General features: G+C 44.1%; 1 protein-coding gene and 1 pseudogene across 4 annotated transcripts in view; both read right to left on the bottom strand.

Moving 5' to 3' along the window:
• LOC140526159 (H-2 class II histocompatibility antigen, E-S beta chain-like) overlaps window positions 1-17,036 on the bottom strand; it is a 162,787-nt gene that overhangs the window by 62,735 nt on the left and 83,016 nt on the right. For 2 of the 4 annotated variants that reach the window (XM_072642138.1, XM_072642141.1), the window contains 5 exons: window positions 12,852-13,127; window positions 10,872-11,153; window positions 10,310-10,420; window positions 9,796-9,819; window positions 8,912-9,625 (listed from right to left, as the gene is read on the bottom strand). In XM_072642138.1, coding sequence (XP_072498239.1) covers window positions 9,612-9,625; window positions 9,796-9,819; window positions 10,310-10,420; window positions 10,872-11,153; window positions 12,852-13,127 — 707 coding nt within the window. In that variant the 3' untranslated portion in view covers window positions 8,912-9,611. Of the gene's footprint in view, window positions 1-8,911; window positions 9,626-9,685; window positions 9,820-10,309; window positions 10,421-10,871; window positions 11,154-12,851; window positions 13,128-17,036 lie in introns of those variants that run through there. The other 2 variants (XM_072642140.1, XM_072642139.1) reach the window with 2 other exon arrangements.
• On the bottom strand, window positions 206-5,766 carry LOC140530398 (calcium-binding and coiled-coil domain-containing protein 2-like; annotated as a pseudogene).

The raw sequence follows: 17,036 nt of genomic DNA, 5'->3' as shown, positions 1-17,036 counted from the left end.
AATGACAAAAATACAAGTAAATATAATTTTTAATTTTTTTCTTTTTATTCTGAAGATTATTAATTACAACTAAGAACACGATTGAACAATTAAAGTACTGATCACCCTGAAGGTTCAATCAAATATACATAGATGAATTTTTTATTGTAAAAACATTTTTTTCTTTCATTTACCATTACAATAAACAGACTTCTATTATATTTTACTATTGTAAGTTCCCAAAAATTAATTGTGTTTATTACATATAAAATTACTTTAATAACAAATCACTCCTCACTCCCACTTTAAAGTCTTTCTCTGATAATATTAAGAGACAGAAGGGCTCATTTTACAAATCAAGACTTCATGAATCCTTTAAATGTTTCATTCATCCTGTAGATGTCATTAATTGTATCAAATACAGAGTGCAGATAAACTTAGAAAAGAAAAGTGCTATGTAAAACCTGAAATTTTCTGAACTCTCAGATGAATTATGAGTTCTTAATTGGATGTTCTTATAGTTCTGTTATTAATAAGGTTAGCTTCATAAGACAAGAGCTCGTTTTCACCACATTAACTCATAAGTGGAAGAGCAAATTAAAGAGGTTCTGTTAGGCTTTATTAAATTGTATGAGATCTCAGTAGCCAGCAGGTTTTAGCAACATTGTCTAGGAACTCTGCAAATAACCTGGAACCAGGGAAGCAAATCTATTAGAAGGAGCCCTGTCCACATCTCTCCTAGAAATAAGATCTATTCCAGAATTCCCAAGAGAAAATGTTTCCCAGGATGTGATAGCTATGGGACACAACTAAGAACCAAGAAGAAACAATCTCATTGATGGATATTTGGAGGGGGTTATAAGGGACAATCAGGATTAAGGACATTTCATTTTATTTAATATAAGTGATCATTAATGTTTCCTGATACTTGTGGTTGTCTGATAAAATATGTGATTTTTTGATCTTTGAGGTGTTGTGGACCCTTCTATGATGAAAGCAAAGCAAATAGTGATGGGAACATTTCAGTTTATTTTTTTAATTATATTTTTTTATGCCTTTTTTCCTGAACACCTGGTGACTCTTGTAACCTATTTCCTGTCAACCTCAACAGGCTTAAAAAAAACAAACAGTGAATAGAGCACCCACCCTGGGGTCAGGAAGGCAGAGTTCAAATCTGGCCTCAGATATTTCATACTGGATGTGTGACCATGAGCAAGTCACTGAACTTCAATTGTCTCAAAGAAAAAAAGAATCCCTGAATCAAGGGAAGACTTTTGACATTTCCAAGATAAGAATCCAAATGAGAAAAAGAAAAGAATACAACCTCTGACCAATAAGAATTTATTTGTGAAAGAATTTCCCTAACACTGAGACTTGATGACATACAAATCCTTTCCTCTCAATTAGCCTACTGTGACTTCTTTAACATGAAGCATTATAGGATTTTGCAAACCCAGTGTTTATTCTGTACTCTGACTTAGTTTACCTACTGAGTCTGTTTAACTGTTAACTGTTTAACTGATTACATTTCCTTGGGAGATATAAGAGATTATGTTCCTGTTTAAGTTTGTTCAACTTTTATGGCATTGAAGGAATAGTAGGATTATGAACTGATCTTTAAAAAAACATTTTATTACCTAAAAGAATATGGGATTGCAATATGTAAAAGAATGTATTTCTTTGTCTGTTTCACATAATTTTCTCTATAAAGACTTAATCATAAACTCTAATCTTTGCTCAAGGCTTTTTATTTTAATCTTGAAGTTGTGCTTGAGCATAAGTCCTGAGTTTTTAACCTCTGTAATATCTGTGTTGTGGTAGATTTATTTCAGCAACAGTAACCTCCTATAGAAATTCAAAGAGGAGATATTTCTCTCATAACTGGGTTCATAGGCTTCAGCAGGTTGCCAAAGGGGTTCTGGATACAACAGGTTAAGAACCCATTGCCTACAGATTATCAATAGCTGCATTTCTCACCACTTCAAACTCAACTTGTCCCAAAATGGGCTTACCACATTTCTCCCCAAACCTTCGCTTCTTTGCTGAGTAGTCTCCCTGACCCATCTCTCCCCATCCTATACTCAGCTATCAAGTTGATCTTCCTAAAACAAATTTAGGTCACCCTTCAATTCAATCAACAGGTGTGTTCAGGGAAAACCAGGACCTTGGATGTGATGGCTGCTGAGCCATTTTCAGGGCTGATTTCCACCTTTGGTGTCCCCTACTCCAACCAGCTCTCACCTGTGAATCCAAAAAGCTGCAGCATGCGCAGCAGCCATGCCCCCATTTGGGCAGACAGACCAAACCAGGTTGAGGGTAACCAAGGGCTCTCAAACCCATTGGTGAGTTACAGAAGTGTCTACCCCAAGCATGTGAATACTTCCCCTGGTGGAATGGTGGATGAGAATAATTTGTTCCAATGGCCATGAAGGCAGCTGAAGCAGGTGATGTGGAGGGCTTAGAGCTTAGTTAGACACCAAAGACGCTAAGGTTATCCACTGCATCCTGAGCCATCAATAGTTGTCTTGATTCTGTCCTGCCACTGAACTGTGATGACTCTGGAGGAGTGAGTGAGCCTGATGACTTCATGCAACTCTGCCTCAATTAAATTCAATTTATGCACAAATCAAAAGACATCACCCATAGCATTATGCTATCATACTTCAAAGTCCTGTGGCAACAGGCAAGTGATAAAGCAGCAGGTGCAGATATACAGGGAGCTGTAGTCACAACCCTGAACACAGGCAGCCCAGGCCATAGGGTAGTTTCTCACTGGAAGCAGCAGTGGAACTCCACAGCCCCCTGCATGTCTGAGCAACCTTTTAAGGATCACACTACTCACCTCCTGGTGTGAGGAAGGGGGTTAGAAAAGGTGCCCTAAAAATTGGCTGTCTATCCAACCCTGGCCTGATTACCAAGGCAGGCAGGGAATCCCACTCTGGGGTCAAAACACAAACAATGTACAAAATGTACAAAAACATCTTCAAAGATGATTCCAGTCACCATGGGTTCCTTATTGTCTTTAGGATCAAATATAAAATCCTTTGTTTGGCTCTTAAAGCCCTTCATAAACTGTCTGTTTCATACCTTTCCAGTCTTCTTATACCTTAATGACTTGAAGTACTCTTTGACCCCTAACACTCCATCCCCCAACACCCAGCATTTACACAGGCTGACCCTTACTCCTAGAGCACATTCTTCTCTTAACTTCCCTAACATCTTTCAAGCCTCAGCTAAAGTTCTACCTTCTGCAAGAAGCCCTTCCAAGTCCTCCTTCATGTCAGTACATTCCCTCTGAGGTTATCTTCAATTTTTTTTCTGTAAAACTCTTGTGTGAACTGAGCATGAAGTTTCCTACCTTGCACCCTGAGCTCAAAAGCAGGGAATATTTTCTTTCTATATATTCCCCCAGATTACAGAGTGCCTGACTCACAGGATGCTCTAAATTATTTTTTTTTATGTGAATACTTAACTTGTGATTTCATGGTCTTGCTCAAAGCCACCTCCATTCATTCAGCCTCTCCTGTGGAAATCTTGCTGTTATCTCTAAGATTTCCTCTACCATGACCATCTCCTAGGTGCTGCTAAATGCATCTCTAGGGCATCTCTCATATTTCTTCTTTGTTTTTATTCTTAATTTTCTACTACAGGAGAGGCCTTTATTAATGCCCCCTGAGACTAATGTAGTACTTCTCAGTCTAAGGAAGATGATATCATAAGTAGCGTTGGCCCTGGTGTGTCCTACTAGGTTCTTTTCCTAATGAATTCTTAGTATTTCCTCTTTTTATTTTATTTTATACAGGCCTTCTAGTTTTATCATCCAGTGTTTTCCAGACTTGTTTTTGACATACCATTTCTCATATCTCATAGCCATTTCCCCCATATCCACTATTTTTTCACTAGATGATTTTATTTTTCTTCAGCAATCAAGAAAGAACAGAATTGTAAGTATCCAATATTCTTGCTTATCCAGAACTGAAATCTGTACCTGAAGCTGATCAAGGTGATCAAGGCTGGTCTTCAGCCTGCTGACCATTTTCTCAAGATATGTTCTGGTGCTGCACTTTAAGCTGAACTGGTTCTGTCTCTCCCTTTTGGTCCTTTCAGACCCTCATTCTTTTCATTCAGTTCACTAATCCTCTGCTAATCACTGATATCTGTCAGAGACTCTAGTCTCCCCTGCAGTTGCCGTGCCCCTTGGAGTTCACCCTGCATGTCTCTCTGTTTCTGGAGACTAACACAGGTGCCTCTCAGCTCCTGGTTCTGTTGGTGCAGTTCCTGGTTGAGCAGCTCAGTCTCCTCCTGCTCCTCTCCCTGAGTGGTGACCATGAGCATGTCCTCCTCACTTTCTGGATGGAACTAGAAAACAATACTGCCCCCCCCCCAACCAAAACAAAACAATATCATTGAACCTGGGGAGGTAGGAAGCTTTAAACTGTACTTGGTGCTGCAAAGACAACTTTCTGTGGAGGACAGCAGGCAAAGCAGGCCCCATAAAGATGTCCTACTTTCGTTTGTCTTCCATCCTCCCCAAAAGATGGCAATTGTCTTTTCAGTGGAGAATGAAATGCTTAGTGAGGATGTAATACCATGTGATGTCTCCTCTAGGGATGGAAAATTTCTCCAGGTAGTTAAAGATTATCTCAGAGAAATGGCAGAGATCCAGCAGGATGGCTGACTTTGGGAGTTCTCACCTGTCTCTTCCATGGTGGGGGAGTCTCCCAACAGCTACAAGCAACGTGGTTGCAACAGAAACCAGGGCTGGGGCGGAGCAGGGAAGGGGAGGCAGGGACCATCGTAGGCTGAACTTCTTTGCACCCACTCCACCCCCAAATTTACTATTCTTAATGAGGGCATCAACATCCATCCAGTCATCCATGTCTGAAACTTCAATGTCATCTTCACTCTCCCTATTTATCCACTCACATACTAGTTTGTGTGTGTGTGTGTGTGTGTGTGTGTAGGCAACACCTCTTGCATATGACCTCTTCTCATTATTGCAAAAGTTTCCAAATTCTCTCCCCACACCAATCCATCATTCACAGGTTAGGGACTCCCACACATACTCAATAAGCTCCAGTGCTTCCCTATTACTTCCCTTTTCAAAACATACAGTTATGTGTTGATTATTTAAGATTTTCTAACTGCAAATGCTGTTTCCTTTCCTTTAAAAAAAACACAACATTGATCTTTTCTTTTTACATTACCTTCATGTATGAATACATCCCTCCCCTCCCCTAACCTTTTAAACAATTATTTAAAGGAGAAAAAACATAACCAAGAGCAGCCAATACAGCAACTGTGTCTGATGGTATATGTATCATTTCATACCCATAATCCTCTGCTGCTGCAGTGGGGAGATGTCTATTTCCTCACCTTTTTTAAGGGGCCCAAGTTTGGTCATTAATATATGGCATTCAGTTTTATTGATTTATTCCTTCCAATTATAATGTTATAATTATTGTATATAATGTTTTCCTGGTTTTATTTCATTTTACAGTAGTTAATGTCTCCCACGTCTTTTCTGAATTCTTCCACTTCATTAAATTTACATAACACAGTATGGTTTCACCATTAAGGAGTCAATGAGCACTCATCTTCTTTCTATTTCTACGGTGCCATAAAAAGTGCTGCCATAAATATTTTTACCTATATGTATGTATGACATTTTTGTTGTTGTGAATGTGATAAAAGTATGTATCTAAGACTGAAGGCTAAAATTACCTGCAAGGGAGTAACACAAGACATTTTCACAATAAAGGACAGGGCAAAGCCAGGGGGCTTCATTTCCCCACTATTTTGGGCAACGTGCTACCCAGTGTGAAGCTGCTTTACACTAGAAAGATCATTGGCTCTGAAATCAGAGAACATTAGTTCGAATCTAACCGCTGAGCTTTACTACCGTGTGACCTTGGGCTCTGGCCTGGGCCCTTTTCTTTTTCCTCTACATTATTTAGCTTGGTGATCTCTGCAGCTCGCACACATTAAACTATCATCTCAAACCAGATGACTTTCCTGTCTCTTTGTCCAACCCTAACCTCTTTCATGACCCCTATTCTCCCATCTCTAACTGCCTACTGGAAATTCCTAAAATGCATGTACTCCAGATGTCTTACACTCAACATGTGAAAACTGAGCTTATTACTTATGATGTCCTCCAATACCACCCTCAATTCCCTATGGCTGTGACAGGTACCACCTTCCTCTCAGTTACACAGACTCACATCCTTGTCAGCCTTGACTCTACACTCTCATCTCCCACATCCAGTCATTTGTCAAGTCCTAGCCTTTCTACCTATTTCTCACATATGCCCTTCTCTCTCCTCTAACATGGCAATCACCCTGGCCCAGGCCCTCCTCACCTTAGGCCAGAACTATTACAATAGCATGCTGAGGGGTCTCCCTGCCTCAGTCTCTCCCCACTCTGGGCCATTCTCTACTCAGATGTCAAATTGCTCTTTCTGAAGTGCAAGGACTTCCTAAAGACTCACGATGGAAAATGCTGTCCACACCCAGAGAAAGAACTGACGGAGGCTGAATGGAGATCGAAGCACATGGTTTTTACTTTCTTTATTCTTTCCATGTGTTTTTTTTTCTGTTCTGTTCCTTCAAAATATGACCAGTGTGGAAATGTTTTACACGACTGCCACGTATGGCCTATATTAGATTTTGTGCTATCTCGGGAAGAAAGAGAAAAGAAAAATTTGTAAGTCAAAATCTTATAAAAAATGAATGTGTAAAATTGCTTTTACATGTAATCAGAATAAAATCAAATACTATTTTAAAAATAAAGTGCAGGTATGACCATGTTATTTTTCTGTTTGACAAACTTCAGTGACCCTCTAGTATAAATAGGAACAAAAAGAAAATCCTGTTTCACTTTTAGACTGTGAGCTCCTTCAAGGCAAGGACCATTGTCTGCCTTTCTTTGTATCCCAACACTTAAGACAGTGTCTGGCACACAGGAGGCATTGAATTAATGCTAACTCAATTGATCTGACTAATCTTATGGAGCTTAACCTTCCTCATCTGGAAAATGATGGGTTTAGACCAGATGCACTCTGAGGTCTCTTCCAGCTCTAGAGCCATAATAGAAAATCAAAGGGAATTGGTTCCTAGAAAAATGTATGAAAGGAAATAATGAAGTCCTTGAACCCATGCTCTATTACTTTATACTCTATACTAAAATTCCAATGGATTAGAATCTATGGGATCCTGAAAACTGAAATACTGCTCACAAATGACATTGTTTCTGCACACAAAGGAAAAGCAGATGAAGGTCTTGGGCATCTCATCCCTCACCAGCCATTTAGGGAGGTGTTATTTTCCCCACATCTCCCTAGCTCCACTTACTGCTCTGACACTGACAGGCTTCTGCACTCTCCAAAGAGGGAAAAGAGCCCAACTTGGATGCAGAGCAGAGGAGGCCCAGCATCCTCATTTCCACCCACACTGACACTTCTGCTACTGGTCAAGAATGGCCTCCCATAAACTTCATTGGGTAAAGGTAAGTTCTGAGCAGCCTCATCCCTTCCATGGAAATGAACTAACCACAAAATCCACTCATTTAAAAGCATCTTCTGCTAAACATTATGATCAAATGATGATTTTGAACAACTAATTTCCTTCTACTTACCCCAAATGCCACTAATTCAGGGGAACCTTAGATGAGATTCCCTTATCGTTACTAATAAAAAGCTAACAAACTTCTACAAAAGGTCCAGAAAACAGCTGGTTTCATAGTAGATTTCATAACTGTGACTAGAAGGAGAACTGTTCACTAAATAAGAGCTTGAAGAAACCAGAGGAGAAAACAATTTTGATTATATGAAACTGGGCAGCCTTTACATGACAAGATTAACAGCTAAAAGAATTGTTGATGGGGGAAAAACGTCCTTGCCTCAGTTGTCTCTGATGAAGGAGGGGCAGCTAGGTGGTGCAGTGGATAGAGCACCAGTGTAGGAGTCAGGAGGACCTGAGTTCTAATCTCACCTCAGACACTTGACACTCACTTGCTCTGTGACCTTGGGCATGGTCTTCTTTGGCAATGCAGGAGGAACACGCTGATAAAGGTGTGTTATCCAAGACACATAGGGAATGAATACTAATATATAAGGCCAAGAGCTTTTACCAGTAGGTAAGTAGATAAGTGGTCAAAGAAAATGAATAGTTCTCAAGTTTGCTCCAAATTGCTAACAATGAGAAAAATGGAAATTAAAACAACTCTGAGGTTTCACCCATTCCCCAGCAAATCTTCCAAGGTGCTAACACATGAAAATGGTTCCTGTGGGAAGGACTACACAAAGACAGGCAGCTTGATGTCCTACCTCTGGAGCTATGTACTGGTACAACAACTGTGAAACACAATTTGGAATCATGCTCAAAAGTGTCCAGATCTCTATGCCCTTTGATGCTGAGATCTCATGGCTTAACATATATGCCAATGGTGTAAAAGATGGGGGAAAAACCTCAGATATGCCTATGTACCAAAACACTCGTTGCAACACTTTGTGTTAGCAAAGAAGTAGAAACAAAGGAGGGGCCCATCACCTGAAAAAGGGTTAAGCTAATTGTGGCACAGGAATGTGTTGCAACAGAAGAAAGAATAAATATGAAACATGGGAAGACTTAAATGAACTGATACAGAACAGTGTGAGCAGAACCAGGAAAGAAACACACTCAGGACTACAAAATGGCAGAAATGGTGCTGAATGTTATATAACAGGAGTTACCAAGCTTGGCCACAGAGGAGAGAAAATAAACATTTCATGGAGGAAGTGGGGAGATTATGGGTATGTATTGTGCATGTGCTGCTGGATACATGTGATCTGTGTGACAGTTATTAGGGAACTTTGGAGAAAAAAATTTGTTAGGAGGAAAAGCAATGGGGGCAGGGTATATATTAAGCAATGAATGTAACATGAACACAAAATGTATTACTAAAACTTTAATTTTTCAAAAGTGCCATGGAGAGGCACAGTATAGGCCAGCACAGGCTACAGTATATTATCAAATAAGAACTGAGCAGAAGTCACAGAAGAGTCATCAGAGAGATGGATCACCAGAATGAGTGGGGCCCATCACATGGGAAAGCTAAGGGCTTCTTGGCATGCAGACTATGAGGGCACTGATATCTACATATCAGGAAATATCTCGGGAAGGTCACTAGCTTGTTGATTAACCAACTTCTGTGTGAATTATGGAAGGAAATGGACAAGAGACCCCCAGGATGAAAAGGTGCGGTTGGATTACAATCTGCACCTCTGGAAGGATTTCATACTTTGACAGATTCTACAAATCTCAAATGCTGAAGTTTCCTCCTCTGCTCCCCTCACTTTGTCTCCGTGTCACCAAGCACCAGTTGATTCTCAGTTTTCTAATTCCTGGGTGAAGGTTCAAGGGATAAAAATGGATCAAAAAATGGTACAGAAACAAAGGAGGGTAGAGGGGATCTTTGAAGCTCTCTTGGAGAAATGCCAAGAGTCTACACAGTCAAAGGTACATAGAAGGAGCTATGCCAAGGGAAGGGGTCAGTAAAGCTAATTCCTGGAGATCTGGGCACAAGCAGAGGCGTCCAAATGTGAGAGGGAGGCTTGGGGACTCAACAGTTCCAGGGGACACAGGCTCAGGGATCAGCTCAGGAGCCCTGCAGAGGACACAGAACATGCACAGAAGAGTCTACATGGGGGTCTGAATCCAGAAATAGAACAACTTCTTACCACTAGGGGCCCCCAAGTCTCTTCTTAGCTTCAGGTCCCACTGGGCAGACACTGCAGCTATGAGAATTCTGACCCCACCTGGGTACATGGATCTTACCTGCTGGTTGTGAACCACGATTTCCTGGGAAAGGAAGAAAGACAGACATACAAATCCTTGTAAATCCTAGAGCCACAAAAGCAAAAGGTACCAAGGTTCTGAGCACTGTGGGACTGGGGGCTCCTGCTATTGCTTAGTCCAGTACTGAATACCACAGAAGAAGCACTTAATCAATGGTTCATCCATCCAGTTTCAACTGCGTGAGTGGATGGGGGCAGGGGGGAGGGTGAATGCCATAGGAAGGGCTAAATGCTGGAACCTGAGACACCTCCCAAGGCTCTCTCTATTGTGAATATGAGATTCCCTAAGACCCTTGAGCCCTAGGATCTGGCCCCTTCACCACCTTCTATAAGTTCCTGAGGGGGGGGTATAGGGAAAAGAGCTGAAGCCTGAGTCAGTCCACCCCTTCACCCCTGACCTGGGGCCAGATTTCTGGCACAATCAAATATCCTCTCTGTCCTAGAGAAGATCATGGATGGGAGGGGGCCTCAGGCCTTTCCCCAGACTATCTCACCTTTCTGACTCCTCTTGTGGACAATGAGGCCAACCCCAAAGAAGATCAGCCCCAGCACGAGCCCCCCGACTCCACTCAGCATCTTACTCTGGGCAGATTCAGACTGTGCTTCTGCAAAGGAGAGACACCAAGGATCAAAAGTTTCCTTCACGAGCCAGCCCCATGTGGGGAGCAGACTAGTCTGAAGGGGTGAGTGAGAAGGTAGGTAAATCCTGTCTAAGAAGGGATTGATGTGCAAAGGGCCTTTCAGGACTCAGGAAGTGAAAGTTCACCAGGAGAACTGACATCAATCCATCTCAAAGCCTAGCGAGTCTCAGAGGGAGGGCAGCTCCTAGGGCTGGGGCCAGTGAGGAAGCTGACAAGGTCTCCATAGCTCTCAGGTCAGCACTACCATTAGGGGGCTGGGATGGGAAAAGGGAGGAGGGCGGGTAGCACCACATGGGGTTTGTATCGGCTCAGGGCAGAAGAAAAGAGACCCCAGGATACACACTGAGGGGAACTCAGAGCTAGCTCCATGTCCTGAGCAATGTTAGAACTGGAGGGTGAGGGAGCTCTATCTCACTCCAGTTGAAGACAACAGGTTTCTGAAGGCTGGAGTGCTCCACTTGGCAGGTGTAGACATCACCATGCTTGGGGGTCATTTCCAGCATCACCAACATCTGGTAAGTCCAGTCTCCATTGCTGACCAGGCCTGTGGACACAACCCCAGCTGTCTCCTCCTGCCCATTCAGGAACCACTTGACCTCAATGTCCCCAGGATAGAAACCAGTGACAGAGCAGACAAGCAGGTTGTGGTGTCCCAGGGGAGTGAGCTTTGATGGATACACAATCACATCGGGCTCAGCTGGAAGAAAGAAGAAAGACCTTGAGTGAGGGAGCCAGAGCAGGTCTTCTGAGTCCAGCTACCACCTCTGCCACGTGATCCACAACCAGCCTCAGGTCTCCTGTCCTTCCTAGAGCCAGAAATGGGCATCTTGGTAGACATTTAAATTCCTCCTAAGACTAGAAATCTGAACTAGCAGGAAGTGGGCCCAGGAGTGGGTCCATGGTGCTGAATTATCACAGCCCCAGCTCATCAGGATTCAGTGATGTGGGAAGAAATTAACAGGTAAGATTTCTCATTGTAAACATTGTAAAGGAGTATTTCCAAAAGCAGATTATAAGTGCATATAATAAACTATTTTCAGAAAAACTTCTAGGTCACATATTAAGAAATGGTATCAATCCACTGAAGAAATCTTGAATCAGGGGAACAGTGGTGAATACCTACGCCCAGCAGAAACCTGAGCATCCTGACCCAGAGTCCAGGGACCCTGGGAGAAGCAGAAGTATGTGTGGGTCTGAGGAGAAAGATAATTTCAAAGAGTCATCACAGAAGACTGGGAGGGAGAAGGGAGGGAGAGATTGTGTTTGAGACAGGAGAGAGCAGAGCATGGGAAGTCTCTGCTGAGTTTGGATTCAAGGATAAAAAATGCAAAGTTGCATTCATGACTTAAAAAGGTCCATGAAGCCTGGGCACTCAAGACTTGGGGGATTTAATTTTATATTAATTATTTTCTTGTTCTCTCTTTTTCCAATTGCGTGTAACTCTGTGAGGCTACTTGGGATTTTTTTTTGGCAAAGATATTGGAGTGGTTGGACATTTCCTTCTCCAGCTCATTTTACAGATGAGGAAACTTTGGCAAAGAAGGTTAAGTGACTTGCCCAGGGTCACACAGCCAGGAAATGTCAGAGGCCAGATTTGAAGTGAGGGAGATGAGTCTTCCTGACTCCAGGCCTGGCACTCTTTCCACTGCCCTACCTGCTGCCTATTAACCACTTTGGCATTGTATAAACGAGAGTTATTTATTGGTGAACGGTTTGGGGCCTGTTATTAACGTAATTAATGCCCATTAGAACTGGAGGAGGGAAGAAAATCTGAATTTGACTGAGGAAAAGGGACTCAAAGAAGCAGAATCCATGGAGGGCCAGGAGGGTGCCTTCCTCTTTCTCCCTTCCCTCTGTCCCTCCAGTCTTTTTCTCCCTTTTATTCTCCCCTTTCTTCTCCTCTCTCTTCTGCCCCCTTGTCCCCTTCTCTCCTGTCCGGTTGTTTCGTTCCTAACTCCTGCCCATCACCTCTGTCGTCTTTCTTCTCACTGTCACTTCCCTACCTCTTCTCTCTCTCTCATCCCTTCTTCTTTCTCCTCCATCCCAGTCCCCTCCCCCATTCTTCTTCCTTCCCTCTCATCCCCACTTTGTCCCCCATCTCTCTCCCTCCCCCATTTCTGTTCCCTGCCCCTCCCCATTTGGCCCCCTCCCTTCCTCCTCTCTCACAACCCATGACCTCCCCTCCCTCCTCCCCGTCTCTCCCCTGCTCTGGGGGCCCCGTCCCTGCATCTGCTCCTGTGACCCCCCCCACCTTCCCTCCTCCCCACCTGCCCCCTCCCATCACAGCCTCCCGTCCCTCTGCGCTCCCTTCCAGCCCCTTCTCTTCTCTCCCCTCTCTGCTCTGCCCCCCCCAGGTCCCCCCACCCCGCTCCCCCCTCCCCTCCCGGGCACTCACCGCGCCTGGGGACTAAGAAGCGCTCAAGTATCTCGTAGTTGTGCCTGCAGACAGTGTCCACCTCGGCCCGTCTCTGCTCCAGGATCTCCTTCTGGCTGTTCCAGTACTCGGCCTCGCGCCGCCCCAGCTCCGACACCGCCACGTACTCCCCCACGGCGCTGTCGCTGTCGAAGCGCGCAGTCTCCTGCCGGTTGTAGAAGTGTCTGTGCACCAACCGCACGTGCTGCGTCCCGTTCACAAAGTGACATTCGGCCTTTGCCTGCCACAGGAAGTCCTCTGGGGGGACACCGGAGGAGGGTCAGCCAGGATGGACACCCCGCCCTCCAACCTACGACCACAACCTGAGCCTGACCAAGGAGAACGTGACCAACATCCCTGCCCTTCCTGCGCATGCTCAGCCCCGCCCCCTCCGAGGCCCAGAGACCACAAGCGACTTTCCCGAGGTCACCCCGCAAACCTGGACTGGAGCAGGACTAGAACCCAGACCTCCAGGTTCCCAGACCGCTCCTGTCTGCCTGGTGCAAACACTCCCAGGACATTTTACCCCGAGGCCTCCTCCCCCCAGTTTAACCCCCTCCCGGCCCCTCTGCAGAGACCCCCCACACCTCCATGACCCCGGAGGTCACAGCCCTCTGTCCTCTCTGATCAGGGGACAGCAATCACCCCAATATGACCCTCGCCATGGCCGGCTCTGCTCCGGTTCTGCTGGACCTGGTCTCCCTCCCCAGTCCCCCTCCTGGGCACGTCTTACATCCTCCTCCTGGAACGTGAGCTCCTCCAGGGCAGGAAATGACTCGAGTTTATGTGTAAACGAGCACCCAGCACAGTGCCTGGCACATGGGGAGCGCTTAATAATGCTTATTACTGACTGATATCCCCCCCACAAGGGACAAAGTAATTTTAGAAAATATAACTGTGACCACTTAGTGCAGCTCCTCAAGAAGCTGTGCTGGCTCCCTGTGGACCCCTGGAGAAATTTCAGAGCCCCGACCTTGGCCCTCAGAGCCCTCCCAGGCTGACTCCAGCCTGCCTTTCCAGCATCTCCCATTATTCCTTCTCACACACAATTTTTGTTTAGTCAAACCTGCCACTTGCTGCTCCCCAAACTCAGCATTTCATCTCCCACCTCCACACATGTGAATAGCCTCCATGCCTGACCTGCCCTCTGCACCACTCCCAACTCGTGGATTCCTTGATGTTTTTATACTTAACTATCTTCCCTTCTCTGTGCAGAGCTGTACTTCCCCAAAGAGAGTCAGCTAATAAATAAGCATTTATTAACTGCTTACTGTGTGCTGGCTACAATATCAGGTGCTGGGAATATAAATATATAATGTAATATGTTCCTTAGGAAGAGGAAAATCTGAAAAAGGTATGAGTTTAGGGGGAAAACAATGAGTTCAGTTTTCAACATATGTTTAAGAGAGCTTAGACACCTCAGGCATGAAGTATCCAGGAAGCAGCAGGTGATGCTGGACAGAGACAGAGGCAGGAAACACAGACCTCCCAGTCATCTGAACAGACATGGGAATGAACTCTACTGGAGCTGAGGAAGTCCCAGAGAGAAGAGGAGAAGAGGGTCCAGGTCAGACCGTTAGGAAACAACCTCATTTAGGGCACAGGATGTGGATGATGAGCCTGCAAAGGGGACTGAGAAAAAGTGACCAGACAGGTAAGGAGAGAACCAAGAGAGAGCAGTCACAAAAACCCAGAGAGGAGAGAACACCCAGGAGCTGAGGGAGGCTGACAGGGGCAGATTCAGCAGAAAGTTCCTGAAGGAGGAAGCCTGAGAAGAGACCATTAGCTTTGGCAGTGAAGACATAGATCCTTGGTCACTTTGGAGACAGCAGTCTCAATAGAATAATGAGGTGGGAAGCCAGACTGCAAAGGACTGAGGCATGAGCGAGAGAAGTGTGGAGACAGTGTGTGCAGGTACTTTGTGTAGGAGTCTGGCTGAGTAAGGAAGGGAAAATATGTAGGATAATCAGGTGAGCAGATTACCATCTAGCCAAGGTGAAGTATTTTTACAAGGCTAAGAATCTGTTCACAACTGAGGTTCTTTGTAGGAATGCTTCCAGTGCCCCTTCTTACTGAACATCCAAACTGTCACTAATAAAGGCACCGCCATCCTCCTGTCACCGAGGCTGGGTTTGGGGTTTGGTCTCTTTCTGTATCCCCAGAACTTAAACTTAGCACAGTGCCTGGCACACAGTAGGTGCTTAATAAATGTTTATTGACTGACACTGATAGTGAGAACGGATACAGAATGAAGTGGATGGAACCCGCAGAAGAACTGATACAATAACAATATGGTGAAGACAAACAACTTTGACAGACTCAGGAAATCTGATCACCGTAATAACCAACCATGACTGCAGAGGACTGATGATGAGACACAGCACCCACTTCCTGATCAGGAGGACTCAGAATGCAGGAGAATTGTTTTAATGGACAACGCAAAACTTTGTTTTACTTGACTGTGCATGTTTATAACAGTGGGTTTGGTTTCTTCTCTCAATTTGAAAGGGAGAAGTATAAGTTTGGGAGGTAGGAAAGGCAGTTTTTTGCTGACTGAAAATATATTTTTTAAAAGAAAAATATTTATAATTTAGACCCAAAATGTCACTAAACTATATATCCTTCACTGACCCAGAAATAACAGTACTAGGCATATGCCCCAAAGAAAGTCAAAGGTAGAAGACACATAGCTGAGATACGCACACACACACTCACACACACACACACACATATGTACACAAATACATATACATATGATGAGATAGGTGTGTATGTGGGTGTTTATAGACATAGCAGCACTTTTTGCTGTAGCAGAGACCTGGAGACAAAGTAGGTGCCACTGTTTGAGAAACAACTAAACACATTCTGTTCTAAGAGAGTAGAAGTGTATCCTCAGTCTGTGACAAGTGATGAAAGGTACTGATCCAATGAATATCAGGAAACACTGACTGAACATCTTATGCAGAGAGAAGGAAGCAGAACAAGGAGGCCAGTTTCCTCAATGACAATAGTCTGAAGGAAAACAGCCTTGAAAGACTTCAGCCTCAGGTCAGTGCAATGACCCATCAAGGCTCCAGGATACACAGACTGAAGCACTTCCCATCACTTGGCAAAGAAGTGATGGACCTGAGGCAGGGAATGAGACAGACATTTCAGTCACAGCCCAAAGACACAGGGCTCCCATTTGTGGGGGTGGGGAAGTTTTTGGTTTAGGTCTGAGTGACTCATGGGTAGTGATAATGATGCAAAAAATGACAGAAAAGATCAGTGAAACATTTTTTGAAATACAAAGACCAGAAAAAATGTCAAAAAGTGACAGAGACAAGCAAGGCAGTTTGGGTCCTCTCCTGTTAAATTTAACATACACTTTACAGAACCAAACAGGGAGGAGCTCACAGTTTCATCTACTGTCAACATTTTCTGGTTTTGAACTGTCTCTTGCAAAAGCAAGACTTGAAGGGAGATTAAACTCCTAAGAGAGAGAGAGTTGAGGAATTGAGGTGGGTACATTTCTTTGCGGGAGATGGGGGAATCCACCAATTTTAAAATAATCAGGCCATTCAATGAAGAACTGGAAGGAAAGTTAGCTGCCATGCAGTTCTACCTCCATGTGTTATAAATGGGGATGCTGAGACTCAGAAAAGTGATGTGACTTGCCCAAGGTCACTAAAGTAGTAAAGGAGGGATCAAGCCTTGAACCCAGGGCTCCTGACTTCTTTCCACTGGATCACACTGTTTGTAGTCAGAACACAGGGCTTCCAATCCCAATTGTGCTGATGAGTCTGAGACTTTGTGCTAATCACTTCTCTCTGAATCAATTACTTCCTCCGTAAAATGGAGACAACAAATGTGGCAATCTCTGTTTCATAGATTTGTGGTGAAGATCTCAGAGGACTGTATATGGAAAGCAAATTGTAACAAGAGAGCCCATATCAGGAGAAGGTACTTTGATTTTCTGACCCATCCCAATGGGTCTTCCTTCTATTACTACAAAGCAAAACCTATCCCCACTTACTCCTCCTGTGTGATTTTTCCATACATTCTCTATAGAAGACCCACCCCCACAAGCTGGAAAAATAAATGTAGGTCTTTGGAAATTCTGAGGTTACCAATAAGACCCATCCAACTTTCTTTCCAATCATTCATTTCCTCCATGATCTTTCTTAC

Source organism: Notamacropus eugenii, chromosome 2 (genome assembly GCF_028372415.1).
Source record: "Notamacropus eugenii isolate mMacEug1 chromosome 2, mMacEug1.pri_v2, whole genome shotgun sequence".
Lineage (NCBI taxonomy): Eukaryota > Metazoa > Chordata > Mammalia > Diprotodontia > Macropodidae > Notamacropus > Notamacropus eugenii.
Note: the sequence above shows the minus strand (reverse complement) of the source record. Positions and strands in the feature narration are given on the sequence as shown.